Source organism: Phycodurus eques, chromosome 6 (genome assembly GCF_024500275.1).
Source record: "Phycodurus eques isolate BA_2022a chromosome 6, UOR_Pequ_1.1, whole genome shotgun sequence".
NCBI classification, from domain to species: domain Eukaryota; kingdom Metazoa; phylum Chordata; class Actinopteri; order Syngnathiformes; family Syngnathidae; genus Phycodurus; species Phycodurus eques.
Window position 1 is genome coordinate 1,151,710 of NC_084530.1, and position 17,057 is coordinate 1,168,766.

Genomic DNA, 17,057 nt, shown 5'->3' on the forward strand with positions numbered 1-17,057 from the left:
GCTACTCCGGACTTTCTGTCACCAACTTTCGAAAATCCGCTCAGTTTTTTCCCCGAGTTACTCACCGGAGTGGCATCCGTGGTTTTCGGCGCATGGAGGCGGAAGCGGCGCCACAGAGGGAAACGAGCCGGCATTCAGGTGAAACTCCGCAAGAGAGGACACAGATTGGCGTTCCCGTCGATCCACCTCGCGAATGTACGCTCCCTACCCAACAAAATGGACGAGCTTCATCTTCTGTTAAAGATCAGTAAAGACTTCGGACGTTCCACGGCCATGTGCTTCACGGAGACCTGGCTTTGCGACGCTGTACCCGATGGCGCCGTCATGCTTCCCGGCTTCAACATTCATCGAGCGGACCGCGACATGGAATCATCGGGGAAAACAAAGGGCGGCGGGATATGCCTCCATATCAATGAAAAATGGTGTACGGACGTCATGGTGCTCAGCACACGCTGCAGCCCGCATTTGGAGTCGCTGTTTTTGAACTGTAAACCATTCTACTCCCCACGTGAGTTTGCATCGTTTATATTGGCTGGAGTCTATATTACACCGCAAGGTAACACGAACGCCGCATTGCTAACGCTCGCCGAACAAGTCAACGAAATTGAAAAAAAACACCCAGACTCACCCCTCATTATTCTCGGGGACTTTAACAAAGCTAAACTCAACCACGTATTCCCTAAATACAGGCAGCACATCGACTGTCCTACCAGGGAAAATAATACTTTGGTCTTGTTTTCTGTTTCTTTGGTTGCTTCCGCATCGCTCTCACTGACTTTACCTGGATAGTAACGTGGCAGTTATTCCACTATGAAATTCCGCATGCAACTGTGGGACAAAAATTGGCATCTCATCGTCATCCTTATATTGACTTTTGTGGTTCATTCATATGGATTGTATAACATTTACATTGACTTGCAAATGTTCTTATCCCTTGAACTTTTCCATACTTTGTCACGTTACAACCACAAATGTAAATGAGGTGGCAGTAGCTCTTAAGATGGAAGACTTGGGCTTTGGAATTAGGTCTTGGTTCAAGTCCTCCTGCAGACATTAAATGGCAGCTGGCTTTTGAAGGGATGCTAGTTGCTTCCTGACTACTGTCAAGGTCCCCTTGAGGAAGGAACCCCACCACACCTCCCAGCTCAAGAACATTACATTTGTAAAAATATGTATTCTTTTTATATTAGGATTTCATGTGATAAATGAACAGAAAGTTACATATGGTTGTGAGTGGAAGGAAAATAATGGTTGATAAATGAAAATTTGAAAAGTGAGTGTGGCATGCAAAAGTATGCAGCCCCCCTGAGACAAAACTGTTATGGAACCACTTTTTGCTTCAACTACATCTGCAAGTCCCAATCGGATTCTCAATAGGATTTAGATCTGGACTTTGACTTGGCTAGTCTAACATATGAATGTACAACCCCAATTCTAATGAAGTTGGGATGTTGTGTTAAACATAAATAAAAACAGAATACAATGATTTGCAAATCATGTACAACCTGTATTTAATTGAATACACTACAAAGACATATAGATATTTAATGTTCAAACTGATAAACGTTATTGTTTTTAGCAAATAACCATTAACTTAGAATTCTATGGCTGCAACACGTTGCAAAAAAGCTGGGACAGGTGGTAAAAAATACTGATAAAGTTGAGGAATGCTCATCAAACACCTGTTTGGAACATCCCCAGGTGAACAGGCTAATTGGGAACAGTTGGGTGCCATGATTTGGTATAAAAGGAGCTTCCCTGAATCGCTCAGTCATTCACAAGCAAAGATGGGGCGAGGTTCACCTCTTTGTGAATCAGTGCGTGAGAAAATAGTTGAACAGTTTAAGGACAATGTTCCTCAACGTACAATTGCAAGGAATTTAGGGATTTCATCATCTACGGTCCATAATAAAGAAGAAAATCTGGAGAAATCCCTGTACGGCAGTGGCAAGGCCGAAAACCAACATTGAATGCCCGTGACCTTCGATCCCTCAGGTGGCACTGCATCAAAAACCGACATCAATGTGTAAAGGATATCACCACATGGGCTCTACTATGCAAAGCAAAAGCCATTTATCAACAACACCCAGAAACGCCGCCGGCTTCTCTGAGCCCGAGCTCATCTAAGATGGACTGATGCAAAGTGGAAAAGTGTTCTGTGGTCCGACGAGTCCACATTTCAAATTGCATTTGGAAATTGTGGCGTCGTGTCCTCCGGGCCAAAGAGGAAAAGAACCCTCCGGACTGTTATGGATGCAAAGTTCACAAGACAGCATCTGTGATGGTATGGGGCTGTGTTAGTGCCAATGGCATGGGTAACTTACACATCTGTGAAGGCGCCATTAATGCTGAAAGGTACATACAGGTTTTGGAGAAACATATGCTGCCATCCAAGCAACTTCTTTTTCATGGACGCCCCTGCTTATTTCAGCAAGACAATGCCAAACCACATTCTCCACGTGTTACAACAGTGTGGCTTCGTAGTAAAAGAGTTCGGGTACGAGACTGGCCTGCCTGCAGTCCAGACCTGTCTCCCATTGAAAATGCGTGGCGCATTGTGAAGCGTAAAATACGACAACGGAGACCCCGGACTGTTGAACAGCTGAAGCTGTAACTTCAAGCAAGAATTGGAAAGAATTCCACTTACAAAGCTTCAACAATTAGTGTTCTCAGTTCCCAAACGTTGATTGAGTGTTGTTAAAAGAAAAGGTGATGTAACACAGTGGTAAACATGACCCTGTCCCAGCTTTTTTGGAATGCGTTTAAGCTGTAAAATTCTAAGTTAATGATTATTTTCTAAAAACAATCAAGTTTATCAGTTTGAACATTAAATATCTTGTCTTTGTAGTGTATTCAATCAAATATAGGTTGAACATGATTTGTAAATCATTGTATTCTGTTTTTGTTTAACACAACGTCCCAACTTCATTGGAATTGGGGTTGTACTTTGATGTCAACCTTTGTAGCCCTCTGTATGTTTAGGGGCAGTTTAGGGTCTTTTACCAACTCCAATCGGTTTTCGTCCACCATTACCCTGTATTTGGCTCCATCGAGCTCAGACCAGCTGTCCTGTCCCTGCTGAAGAAAAGCATCCCTACAGCATGACGCTGTCAACCCCATGTTTGACAGTGGGGATGGTGTGTTCAGGGTGGTGAACCGATGAGTCGACAGAGTGACTTTGCCACTCGCGATGACAGTAATAGTTTGAGATCGATTAATTGCCAATCACGTGTTTTGGACATAGATGCCTTGCTGAAATCAACGTGTTGTGTTTTCCACAGCAAATAGCAGTGCTTCAAATATTGTATTAAAACTAGACTGGGAGCACGGTCACTTGCAAAATATGCAAATCTATCCTCAAACAAGTGCTAATGCTAGCTGACAACCAGCCTTAAATCCTCACATCAGCTGTCAGCAAATTCACCAAAATACCATCCTATCAAAGAGAAATTATTGTAGCGTCTGCTTAAACAATGAAACAGAGACGAGCATCGTTATTTTAAAAAGTAAGTCGTCAAAAATGCAGCCCTATGGGGGGCACAAGCCAGTGCAAACTGTAGGCCGGGTCCAAGCCCAGATAAATGCAGAGGGTTGTGTCAGGAAGGGCATCCGTCTTAAAACTTTACCAAACAAATATGAGCGTTCATCTAAAGAATTCCATTCCGGATCGATCGTGGCCCGGGTTAACAACGTCCGCCCCCGGTGCCATTAATCTGCAGGGCGCCGGTGGAAATTCAGCTACTGTGGGTCGAAGACGAAGGAGAGGTGGAAAGCAGGTTCTTCGGCAGGAAGAGAAGAGGAAAGAACAGAGCCGAGAATTGAACGTGGGGACTTTTAATGTTGGTACTATGACAGGAAAATCTCGGGGAGTTGGTTGACATGATGATTAGGAGAAAGAGTGATATATTGTGTGTCCAGGAGACCAGATGGAAAGGCTGTAAGGCTAGAAGTTTAGGGGCAGGGGTTAAATTATTTTACCATGGTGTAGATGGGAAGAAATATGGAGTAGGGGTATTTTAAAGGAAGCGTTAGCTAAGAATGTCTTGGAGGTGAAAAGAGTATCAGATCAAGTGATGAGGCTGAAACATAAAATTGAGGGTGTTATGTATAATGTGATTAGTGGCTATGCACCACAGGTAGGATGTGACCTATTCTGGAAGGAGCTAGACGAAGTTGTTCTGAGAATCCCAGACAGAGAGAGAGTCGTGATTGGTGCAGATTGTAATGGACATGTTAGTGAAGGAAACAGGGGTGATGAAGAAGTGATGGGTAAGTACGGCATCCAGGAAAGGAACTTGGAAGGACAGATGGTGGTAGACTTTGAAAAAAAGAATGGAAATGCCTGTAGTGAACACTTTTTTCCAGAAGAGGCAGAAACATAGGGTGACCATACAAGAGCGGAGCTAGAAGCGCGCAGGTGGATTACATCTTGTGCAAACGATGTAATCTGAAGGAGGTTACCGACTGTAAGGTAGTGGTAGTGGAAAGTGTGGCTAGCCAGCATAGGATGGTGGTGTGTAAAATGACTCTGGTGGTGGGGAACAAGATTAAGAAGACAAAGGCAGAGCAGAGAACCATGTGGTGGAAGCTCAGGAAGGAAGAGTGTTGTACGTCTTTTCGAGAAGAGCTGAGACAGGCTCTCGGTGGACAGGAGGAGCTTCCAGAAGACTGGACCGCTACAGCCAAAGTGATCAGAGAGACAGGCAGGAGAGTACTTGGTGTATATTCTGGCAGGAAAGGAGAGGAGACTTGGTGGTGGAACCTCAAAGTACAGGAAATCATACAAGGAAAGAGGATAGCTAAGAAGAAGTGGGACACTGAGAGAACCGCGGAGAGGCGAAAGGAATACATTGAGATGCGACGTAGGGCAAAGGTCGAGGTGGAAAAGGCCAAACGACGCAAATGATGACGTGTGCCAGGTTGGAGAGACAGTGGCACTGAAGAGACGACAGGAAGCAGAGCAGGAGGTGTCGGAAATTTAGATGTTGAGGTTCGCTCTAGGAGTGACCAGGTTGGATAAAATTAGAAATGAGCTCATTAGAGGGACAGCCAAGGTTAGATGTTTTGGAGAGAAAGTTAGGGAGAGAAGATTTCGATGGTTTGGACACGTCCAGAGGAGAGAGAGTGGGTATATTGGTAGAAGAATGATGAGGATGGAGCTGCCATGCAAGAGAATGAGAGGAAGACCAAAGAGAAGGTTGATGGATGTAGTGAGGGAAGACGTGGGCAGTTGGTGTTAGAGAGGATGATGCAGGCGATAGGCTTACATGGAAAAGGAGGACGCTCACGGGACAAGTCGAAAGGAAAAAAAGAAGTCAGTGTCGTCAAACAAAACAAACAGCCTTTCTGTCTACTGTCAGTTTGGTGCCAGCAGACACATACACACACACTCGCGCAATCCTTTCTCCTTGAACTGACCCCACCCCCTGAGGCAGTCATCCAGTCACAATCATAGATACCCTCAGTGTCTCAAAGACAGTCAATTCTTATAAAACTTATAAAACAATCCACATAACACGACTGCACGTTTGTCACAATACATTATTGAAAACAATTCTCCATCCGTCCATCCATTTTCTGAACCGCACTAAGGTCGTTGTTGTGCTGGAGCCAATCCTAGCTATCTTTGGGCGAGAGGGAGGATACAGCCTGAACTGATCACCAGCCAATCGCAGGGCACACATAAACAAACAACCACTCGCTCACATTCACACCTACGAGCAATTTAGAGTCTTCAATCAACCCACCACACGTTTTGGAATGTGGGAGGAAACCAGAGTACCCGGAGAAAACCCACACAGGCACGGCTAGAACATGCGAACTCCACACAGGAGAGGCTGGATTTGAACCCGGGTCCTCAGAACTGTGAGGCAGATGTGCTAACCAGTTTTCTACCACACTGCCCTGAAAAGGATTATCTCCTTTATCTTTTTAAAGTATATACTATTATTATATACTGTAGCAAGTCGCGACCCTGCAGTTGTGTTACATGAATTAGTGTTAGAGTTGTTCAAATGTCTTCTGTAATGTAGCAAGTGTCTGAATGTGATTGGATGAACGAGTCGGGGGATGGAGCCTGTGCAACTGAGGATGGCGGGGAGTGTGTGGGTGAGCAAGCCAGCTTCTTTTTGGAAAGGAGTACAGCCAGTTGACCACTGACAATAACAACAACAGCAAAATCTGTGTCATTGTCGACTAGTCAAAGTCGACTCAGCTATCGTCACAGCCACAAAAAGTCTGAAGTTGTTCAACTCCTTGTTCAGGGTGCAGTGATTGTTTTTAACCAGACAGCGTCTTGAATGCCACGTCCTTCTAAGATCCAGATCCCTGTAGAAAAATCTCTGACATTCGTGAGACAGCCACCACCTCGTTACGTTCCCCGCAGTCCTTAGTCCGCTGTGACTGTGTGAGAAACAGGTGGAGGAGGACAGGCAGATAGAGGACAGTGACAGCCAGGGAGCGTCTGTAAGGGGAAGCTTAAAAATGGTAAGTTATACCGTATTTTCACGACCATAAGGAGCACTTAAAAGTATTAAATTTTCTCCAAAATGGACGGGGTGCCTTATATTCCGGCGCGCCTTGTGTGTGCACCAAGTTCCAACATCTATAAATGTTGTTGTGTGATGGGCGCTCTGCTTGACTTTTTTTTGACCGGTTGACTGACTGGGAGTCCATCAATGTTCTAGCGCGTGAGAAGATGCCTGAGGAATGGAGGAAAGGTGTGCTGGTGCCCATTTTTAAGAACAAGGGTGATGTGCAGAGCTGTGGGAACTATAGAGGAATAACGTTGATGAGCAACACGAAGTTTTGGGAAAGAGTAATGGAGGCTAGACTCAGGACACAAGGGAGTATTTGCGAGCAACGGTATGGTTTCATGCCTAGAAAGAGTACCACAGATGCATTATTTGCCTTGAGGATGTTGATGGAAAGGTACAGAGAAGGTCAGAAGGAGCAACATTGTGTCTTTGTGGATCTAGAGAAAGCGTATGACAGAGCACCCAGAGAGGAACTGTGGTACTGCATGCGGAAGTCTCGAGTGGCAGAGAAGTATGTTTGAATAATACAGGACATGTACGAGGGCAGCAGAACAGCGGTGAGGTGTGCTGTAGGTGTGAAAGACAAATTTAATGTGGAGGTGGGACTGCATCAGGGATCAGCCCTGAGCCCTTTCCTGTTTGCAGTGGTGATGGATAGATGTGGCTAGACTGGAATCCCCATGGACCATGATGTTTGCAGATGACATTGTGATCTGCAGCGAAAGCAGGGAGCAGGTGGAGGAACAATTGGAAAGGAGAGGAATGAAGATTAGCCGAAGTAAGACAGAATATATGTGCATGAATGAGAGGGTTGGAGGGGGAAGAGTGAGGCTACAGGGAGAAGAGAGCGCGAGGGTGGAGGACTTTAAATATTGGGGTCAACAGTCCAGCACAATGCTGAGTGTGGTCAGGAAGTGAATAAACGAGTCCAGGCAGATTGGAACGGGTGGCGGAAGGTGTCAGGTGTGTTATGTGACAGAAGAGTCTGTGCTAGGATGAAGGGCAAAGTTTATAAAACAGTGGTGAGGCCAGCCATGATGTACAGATTAGAGACAGTGGCACTGAAGAGAAACAGGAAGCAGAGCTGGAGGTGGCAGAAATGAAGATGTTGAGGTTCGCTCGAGGAGTGACCAGGTTGGATAAAATTAGAAATGCGCTCATCAGATGGACAGCCAAGGTTAGATGTTTTGGAGACAAAGTTAGAGAGAGCAGACTTCGATGGTTTGGACATGTCCAGAGGAGAGAGAGTGAGTATATTGGTAGAAGGATGATGAGGATGGAGCTGCCAGGCAAGAGAGCTAGAGGAAGACCAAAGAGAAAGTTGATGTATGTCGTGAGGGAAGACATGAGGGCAGTTGGTGTTAGAGAGGAGGATCTCGGGGATAGGCTTACATGGAAAATTATGACACGGTGTGGCGACCCCTTACGGGACAAGCTGAATGGAAAAGAAGAAGAGCACTCCACGATCATACCCGAAGCTCGAGACAGTGTAGTTACTCTATCCATCGCAAAGGCTACCGGAAGTGACGCTCCAGTTGACAAACACAGCGCGCTACACTATACGCAATGGCAAGGAATGTGTTGGAATTGGAGGAGGAGGAGGATTTCAACATCCAGGAGCACCCAACTAAACTTGGCATCATCAAACCGGACATGTTTGAGCCGATCAGGAGGTCAGAACCTGACAGTGACGACGAGGAGCAACCAAGTTGCAGCTGTACAGCAGATAAAGTATATAAATAAATCTATGTTTCAGTGACTGGGCACAAGCTTTTACATAGTACGCAGTATTCCTATATATTGTGTGCCCCTCACTCAAGTAGCTTTATAACACACCGCACAGAAAGTCTTTGCCGTGTCTGTTTGCTTGGCATATAGGCAAAAGTACAGACGACAGTACTGAAAAGTACTGCATGGGTCTTTTTTTTCCCCTACTGCCCAGTGGATAATAATCACAATAGATTCGTAGGTATATCCAAGGAAATCCTCACCTCTTGTCTGTGCCGCTTCGCCACTGTACCATGGCAGCTGCGAGAGTTCCTTCTCTTGCTGGCGATTGAAGTCCCGATGGCTGTAGGAAAAATATTTGGCACCGCAACTCGTTTCAGCTTCTTCCTAACTACACCTGTGTATCCAACTGGATGCAAAAAGGAGAAGGTGCATTCTGCATCATATTTATCAATTTGACTGCAGTATATATGCTATATAATCACTTCGAAATGGCAGATGTGGTTTGTAAAAGGGTTCTAGACTTATCAATATTTTTTTTAACATCTTTGTCCTCTGACCTTTAATCTAACCGCAAGTTACTATGCACCAATTTGTACTTTCTAGTAATCACTGCAATGTTTTACTCACGATCGTAGATCACATGGTCTGGGGGTGGTCTTTTCTCAGTTCTCTCAGGAGGAAAGGAGGAAGGTTTAGTTGAAGAAGAAGATGCACAAAAATGTAAAAACAGAAGAGCCGCCCAAAAGAAAGTTGTTGTTCACGTGGGTGCGCTCGTAACCTTTCCTGCCGTTTGGACTTGTTGGTGGCCGCGCTCTTGCACTAGACTGCCGGCGTAACTTGTGGTAATGCCAGGAGTGTCTCTCCTGAGCCACAGTGAACAAGTACTGGCTGGGGAAAATATGAAGCAGCATTGCAGACTTCTCAACGGACAGCCTTCATCGTGGTCCTGGTTCCACGTGCGCCACATAGTGACAAAACAAAGGAAAAAGGGGTGCCTTGGTCAGAGCCAAAAAGAGGAGAGGAGAGCGCAGGAGCTGAAGGGATGTTAGCCAGAAGAAGTGATGTTGAGGCTTTTTGTACCTCTGAGGCGGAGAAGGAGACCATACCCATCGACTCGGGTTTCCATGTTAAATTTCATTCTACCTGCATGAGTCACGCCCAAAGCACGGATTGAAACTCAGCACATTTTCAAATAAACGATTCCCAACTTTGAAACTTTCTCACACAGAACTCTAACATATAAAATTATTGTTTAAACTTTAGTCTTGGCAAACTACTTATTGTTCAATAAAACGTCATTTCGTACTGCTTGGCTTCAAACCAAGAGCGACAGTTCTTCTCAATTAGTCCCGTATTTAGACCTGTAGAATCAACACAATGACACAGAAATCAAGTTATACAACCCCAATTCCAATGAAGTTGGGACGTTGTGTTAAACATAAATAAAAACAGAATACAATGATTTGCAAAGCATGTTCAACCTATATTGAGTTGAATACACTACAAAGACAATATATTTAATGTTCAAACTGCTAAACTTTCTTGTTTTTGGCAAATAATCATTAACTTAGAATTTTATGGCTGCAACACGTTCCAAAAAAGCTAGGACAGTGTCATATTTACCACTGTGTTACATCACCTTTTCTTTTAACAACATTCAATAAACGCTTGGGAACTGAGGACACCCAATTGTTGAAGCTTTGTCGGTGGAATTCTTTCCCATTCTTGCTTGAAAGACAGCTTCAGCTGTTCAACAGTCCGGGGTCAATCTAGTACCACACTCTTTTACTACGAAGCCACGTCGTTGTAACACATGCAGAATGTGGTTTGGCATTGTCTTGCTGAAATAAGCAGGGGTCTCCATGAAAAAGACGTTGCTTGGATGGCAACATATGTTTCTCCAAAACCTGTATGTACCTTTCAGCATTAATGGTGCCTTCACAGATGTGTTAGTTACCCATGACACTAACACAGCCCCATACCATCACAGAGGCTGGCTTTTGAACTCTGCGTCCATAACAGTCCGGATGGTTCTTTTCCTCTTTGGCCCAGAGGACACGACATCCACAATTTCCAAAAACAATTTGAAATGTGGACTCATCGGACCACAGAACACTTTTCCACTTTGCATCAGTCCATCTTAGATGAGCTCGGGCCCAGAGAAGCCGGCGGCATTTCTGGGTGTTGTTGATAAATGGCTTTTGCTTTGCATCGTAGAGTTTCAGGTCGCACTTACGGATGTAGCGCCAAACTGTATTTACTGACATTGGTTTTCTGAAGTGTTCCTGAGCTGCTCAGAATCATCTTTATTTGCCAAGTATGTCCAAAAAAAACGCACAAGGAATTTGTCTCCGGTAATTGGAGCCGCTCTAGTACGACAACAGACAGTCAATTGACAGAGAACACTTTTGAGACATAAAGACATTGAGAAAAACAGTCACTGAGCAATAAAGGGTTGCTCGTTATCTGGTAATGCCGGTACATTTTTTTTTTTTTGACAATTGTGCCAAAAGATGCAGAGTCCACTCGCACTTAGAGCAGTTCGAATTACTAATATTACAATAGTCCGGTGCAATAACCATTGTGCAAAGGGCGCTGAGACTTCAAGCGAGTAGTACGATACTCTGGGACAATGTTGATTTGTGCAAATGTTGCAGATAACTCCTCAGTCAGTGTGCAAATGGAGCAGATGTTGGTCAACAACAGATATGCAAATAGTGCAGCGTGGCGAGACAACTACAGTGAGCGGGGATACACCCTGAACTGGTTGTCAGCCAATCGCAGGGCACATACAAACAAACAACCAGTCGCACTCACATTCACACCTACAGGCAATTTAGAGTTGTCAATTAACCTACCACGCATTTTTTTGGGATGTGGGGGGAAACTGGAGTGCCCGGAGAAAACCCACGCAGGCACGGGGAGATCATGCTAACTCCACATGGCATGGGCTTGACCATGGGACCATGTAGTGCATTAAAATCTAGAGTGGCCTGTGAGGATGGGGGGAGGTTAGGGCTGCCTGGCATTGCCAGGTCTTGCATAAAGCTCTTGCAACAACATTCCCTGTGACACAATTGAAGATTTGCTAAAATACATTGTTGAAAGCCGTTGCCTCCTCTTTTATTTTGTTTTATATTACATACTATTCTTATATAGTATAGCAAGTAGCAATCCTGTTGAGTTACATGAATTGTTGTTGGAGGTGATTAAATTCCAACAATACTTGAACTGTACTGAACGTGAATGTATGAACGTGTAGGAGGGGTGTCATCAACTCGACTATCATGATCTTAGCATCGACTATAAATATAATATGAAGTCATTCAACCCAACAATTATTGTCTGATAAATCAGGTTTCTTAGCAGTTTATCAATCAGAAACGCATTTGCCAGTTTCTGTTGCAACAAAAAAATAATTTCTATCTTGTGTGTTAAAACAGCTGCTTAGAAATGCACTATTCCAACGAATCTGTAAAATCTGCACTTCCTTTGTGGATCAGTTGCACTGATTTCTTTAACTTTGTGTTTTTCTTTTATCAGGGTTGAGATAGACCAGACCGAACTGCGGAGTCGGACCAATGGCAGTGAGCCTTTTTTTACTTTGCCATCCTCCTCTTCTGCTTCCTTTGCCTCCCACCGGGTCAACCCATCTGTTGGAGTGACTGATTCTAGCTCAGCAATTATTCAACCGTTGACCCATCAGCCTCTGGGTACTGGTCTGGTGAGGTGTGAGGCTACCAGCTTTGAGATTTCTGTCTAATTTGCAACTTCATCCTGAGATTCTGTGAAGACTACTGACTGACTCTATCGCACTGATAGTACAGCTAGTAACATTTTATTATTTGCTATAAAACAAGAACAAAATGAGACTAGGCTGTTATTTAATGAAAAAATACTATCAATCAATTGAACAGGCAGGACCCACAAGTCAAGTCATTTTTTTTTAGGTCTTGGACTGAGTGAATCTGCCTGTGTTTGAGAAAGATTGCTACTTGTTTCATTCAGGCAAGTTAATTTTCATAGAGGTAAGAATGAACAAATGCTGATTCCCTTTTTTGTTGATTATTCTTCGATGTGAATTAATTAGTACAGGATAATGTGATTTGAAATGTGAATGTCCTTATTCTACTTTTGTTGATTATATGGTACATATTGTATGAGAGCATGCACATTCATTATTAGTAGCCACTGTGGGCCATGTTGGACTGTGGATAAGGTTGAGTGCTTGAACAAACAGGAAGAGAATTTAGGTCAACCACAAAAAGACATTTGGTTCTAAATCAGAGCTAGAAAACAAGGCAGGTATTTCTAAAAAAAAAAAAAAAAAAAAAAAAAAAATCTTGGTTTTGATTTTCAAGGTCATTAGTCTTCAAAATTCCGGGTTATTTTGTTATTTTCTACAAATCTGTTTTTTATTTATGGATTAGATTTAGGGCTGAGCATCGAGAACCGATTGGAACCGGGACTAACGTTCCGGTTCTCCCAGAATTGTTCAAATTAAAAAAAATCAGTCCGCCAAACCCGAAGAAGGTGGTGAAAACCAACAAAGAGGCGGTAAAAACCAATGAAGAAGTACACACAAAAAGACGTGCTTGTGCCAAACAGCAGTGTCGAACAAAAGTCTTTATTTTAAAATAAATGACCAATCACCTAAATGCAACACTTGGATTAAGATTATATTGTGCAAATGAAGGTTTCACAATGTGTAGAAGTCTGACACGCTCCCTCCCGCTCCGAGCCTCAGCCTGCACCGTGTGGAACCTCAGTCAAATCAATTGGTTGAGTGTAACAATAAAATATTTCTAAGCCAACATTGAGGCAACGAACAAGTTAAACGGTGGGTTGCACTGCTGGTTTTTAGTGTTTATTTTAGTCTTCAAACCCAAGTAAATTCTGATGACAGACACAAACATAAAATATAAATGACTTCCATACTGTAAAGAAAGTAGAAACAGTCGCATTATAAGCTTAACATTGGGCGAAAACTTCACCAAAAGTGCATCATGAAAATCTTTATATTTAATGACCGGAATTAATTTGACCTGATTCCCTTATGAGACAAAACAGGAATTTACGAAATTTCACCTGCACATGCAGGTATTTATTTCACACTCACACTGATTGAATTTTTGGCCAAAAAGTTAAGTAAATATCATCCTTAAATTGAATCGCCAAACACGACTCGTGATGCAAATCAAATTGTTGCTAAAACGAATTGTTACACCCTTATTACTTCAAATAAGCATCTTGTAATTTCTACAGATTTAACCAAACTAGTAAGTAATGCCACTTAGAATTTTACATTGATGACATTCTTGTTTAAATCAATAACGAAAATTGAATTAGGGTTGGGCATCATTTGAATTTGAATTCCGGTCCCTCATTTTGATTCCGCTTCCAAACGATTCCGATTCTTTTAGGGGGCTGGGTCAAAAAAGGTTGCATGGTTTAAATAAAGGGTGTCCAAATTATGAACATCCATTTTCTTAGCATCCTGCAGCATAAACTAAAATGAACATTTGACTCGGTGTTCTTTATAACCAGTATGGCAATGTGTGTGGAACTAACCCAAATTACTTCATATTAATTAATTATTGTTTCACCTAAGAATTAAAGATATCATTGTTAAAATAGTTTTTGCGACTGTTTTATCAAGTAAATTGATTTATGTGCACGTTTTAACTTGACTTCCTGTTTTAAGCATGTAGCCTTTTATTTTGAAGGGTACGCACCAGAACTAAGCATTTTGGCGCGAACAATAATTTCACACGACACCGGTAAAAACGAAGGTAAAACGAGATGCAAGAAAAATAGTAATGAATGGAACCAATTGCTCTGTAAAACGTTGATTCGTTTACCTACCCACAATTGAGACACAAGGTTAATGTTTATGATACTGTGAGATGTTTTTCTGAATTTTGTCCCAATTCATTGTGATGTAAAGTTGAGAGTTTGACCTTTGGTTAAGTTTACCCTCAATGTTAAGTTTGAATGCAACCGTTGCTACTTTCTTTCCAGTATGGTAAAGACATGTTTGTGTCTGTCATCCGCTCTTTCGTTTGTTTGAAGAGTAAAATAAATCCTAAAAACCATCAGTAGAAGAGTGCAACCCCCGTTTAACTGGTTAGCTGCCTCAATGTTGGCATAGACATAGTTTATTGTTTCACTCACTCAATTGACTTCGCTGAACTTCCAAATAAACTGAATAGACCACATTTTGAGTTGCATATACTGTTGGAAAGTTGTGTAAAGTTTCTTAGCGTTCTTAATACATTACAATATTTTTGTGCTCCAAACATTAAGCAAGATACATCATATTGAACTGTGCTCCAAACATTAAGTAAGATACATCTTATTGAACTGTCACTGAACATCACTCCGAGAACACTGCTATAGTTTTCATGCCTACATTTGTAGTCTAACCACCTCATTTGGCATTTGTAAATTCTTTTGTTCTTGTTCAGTGAGAGAAATCTCGTTTCTGCTGGGCTTTAACAAGTGCATCAAAGTCAGTTCAATGTCTGAGGTGGCGATGCGAAGCACAGCGGACCGTTGATCATCAGTGAGAGTGGATCTATACCTGGATTTTGCAAACTTCCTCATTGAAAATGTTTCTTCATATATGTAAGCAGAGCCAAAGAGAACCAACATCTTCTGAGCATGTCTCCTAATGTTTGGAAAGTTCTCCTCCTTGAGAGAAGAGTAGAAATCCAGTAGAGATCCTGACAAAGTGTTCTGCCAATACTGCATCAGACTGCAGGTCTATAAATTCAAGCTGAACCTCACTGGGTGCATTATTGACACTGCAGGTAACGGAAGACGAGATCATGTGTATTTCATGCTCGATTGCTCTGAGATCCTCAAATCGCCTTGAAATGTCACCATGCAATGGTATGAACATGGCTGAGTATCGGCAGAGGTAATCAGCTGATGGTGTGACTTCTTTCAGGGTTTTCATGTATTTATTGCGCTCCAGTTGGCTTGAAATAAACCGACAATTTCTTATGAAAGCCTTCACCGGGGCTGTGGATTTCATGAACAAAAAGTCCCTTGCCTTTCAGTTTGGTGTTCAGTTCATTCATACAGTAAGTGCAGTCACATCAAGAGCAAATTCAAAATCAGCTATCCAGCGCTCATTTGAGAGCTCTGGGAAGTATTTGCCTTTCTTCTCACACAACTCTCAAATCTCTGCTTTCAGGTCCCAAAGGACTTTGCCCAGGCTTAGCCATCTGACAACTGTGTGGTAGCCAATGTCACGATGCTTAGCCTCATATGCTCCTACAAAAGTTGCACAAACTCTCTGTGATTCAATGCCTGAGCCCTGATGAAGTTTTGTATTTTAATTACAACGTCAGTAACATAGTTAATAATTAGCACTGACTTGCACAACATATGTTGGTGCATGATATAATGCAAAAATACCCATTTCTGATCTGGGTTGAGTTCAGTCACTTTATCTTGCATGAGTTTCAAAAGTCCAACATTTTTCCCTGTAAGACTTGGACAGTCCATACACATATTTATCTCATTGCACAGATCGCTCCCTGTTGTTGTCCCTTTTATTGACCGCATTGCTGCCAGCTCTTCCATAATCTTGAAGCCTGCCGTAATCCCACGGACAAATACGGGTAACTGCGCTGTGTCGCGGACATCACAGCTCTCGTCCAAAGCCAAGGAGTAAAAATCTAAAGTTCCCACTTCACATTGCAGCTGAGACTCAAGATTTCCTGAACTGACGTCGATCCTTCTCGTCACGGTTCGCCTGGACAGTGGGACTTGCTTAAATGCATATTTTTTTGCAGGGCATATTAGTCCACCAAGCACTCTTTGACAAACTCCCCTTCCAAGTTTTTAGCAATTTTGTGGGCTGGTCTTTGTTGCTGCATCCCTAGATGTGTGAAGCTCGGTAAAAAAGCCTTGCTGCTTTTGTAGTTTAATGAGCAACGCTTGCAATGTCAGTGCCCTTTTTGTATTTCTCCGCGTGTTTTTCTTTCGTCTCGTAATGTCGTTTCAAATTGTAGTCCTTAAACACGACGATCTGCTCCCCGCAAACTAAATACGCCGCTTTAACGGCGACTTCTGTAAATAAATACTTAGCGGCTCAATTTTTATTGAAACCCCCGCATTCGGCATCTACCTTTCTTTTTATCGCTCGAGCAGACATTTTTTAGCGGTACCGCTAAAAAAAATCGTCAAGCAGGTGACGAGACTTGTGAAAAATTGTATCACGATCCAATCACGTCTTGATGTACGTATTGCATCATTATGTATGTGAATAAAAAACCTTCAAAATAAAAGCATTGGCGCTTTTGTCCATGCATGAGATCAAATGAAAATTGTTTATTTTGTAATTTCCAATTAACCTTGTGCGAGCCGGTCAGAATCAAAGGGGCGTATGTGGCCCGTGGGCTGTACAATGCCCGCGTCTGGTCTATAAGTATACATCTGTGTTTTAAAACAATACTTAACCATATTTGTAATTGTTTTATGTAACTATGGTAGATGAAATAACAAAGCTTGTATTCATTTTCACCAGTGAGTGTCGTCCGGCAACTTCCATTGACATGAATGGGAGTGGAAGACGAGCTCAAAATAGCCCCTCTTTTGAATTTCACCCCTTGTCCAACCTCAGTTGAGGTTCTCTATTAATGCGCCAACAAAACAAAGCTTGGTGAATTGTGATTCACAATGATTTATACACACTGAACAGCCGCGTGAGGTTAAAAAACAGGTGGCTATTTTGAGCTCGTCTTTTGCTCCCATTCATGTCAACCGTCGCTGGCAACA

The 17,057-nt window shown here is 42.7% G+C and overlaps 1 protein-coding gene across 4 annotated transcripts in view; it reads left to right on the forward strand.

Moving 5' to 3' along the window:
- LOC133404385 (palmitoyltransferase ZDHHC5-A-like) overlaps positions 1 to 16,618 on the forward strand; it is a 115,166-nt gene extending 98,548 nt beyond the window's left edge. For 3 of the 4 annotated variants that reach the window (XM_061680222.1, XM_061680220.1, XM_061680221.1), the window contains one exon: positions 11,811 to 16,618. In XM_061680222.1, the coding sequence (XP_061536206.1) occupies positions 11,811 to 12,030 (220 nt within the window). In that variant the 3' untranslated portion in view covers positions 12,031 to 16,618. The remainder of the gene's footprint in view (positions 1 to 11,810) is intronic. The other variant, XR_009768820.1, reaches the window with a different exon arrangement.
- Positions 16,619 to 17,057: the final 439 nt, after the last annotated feature.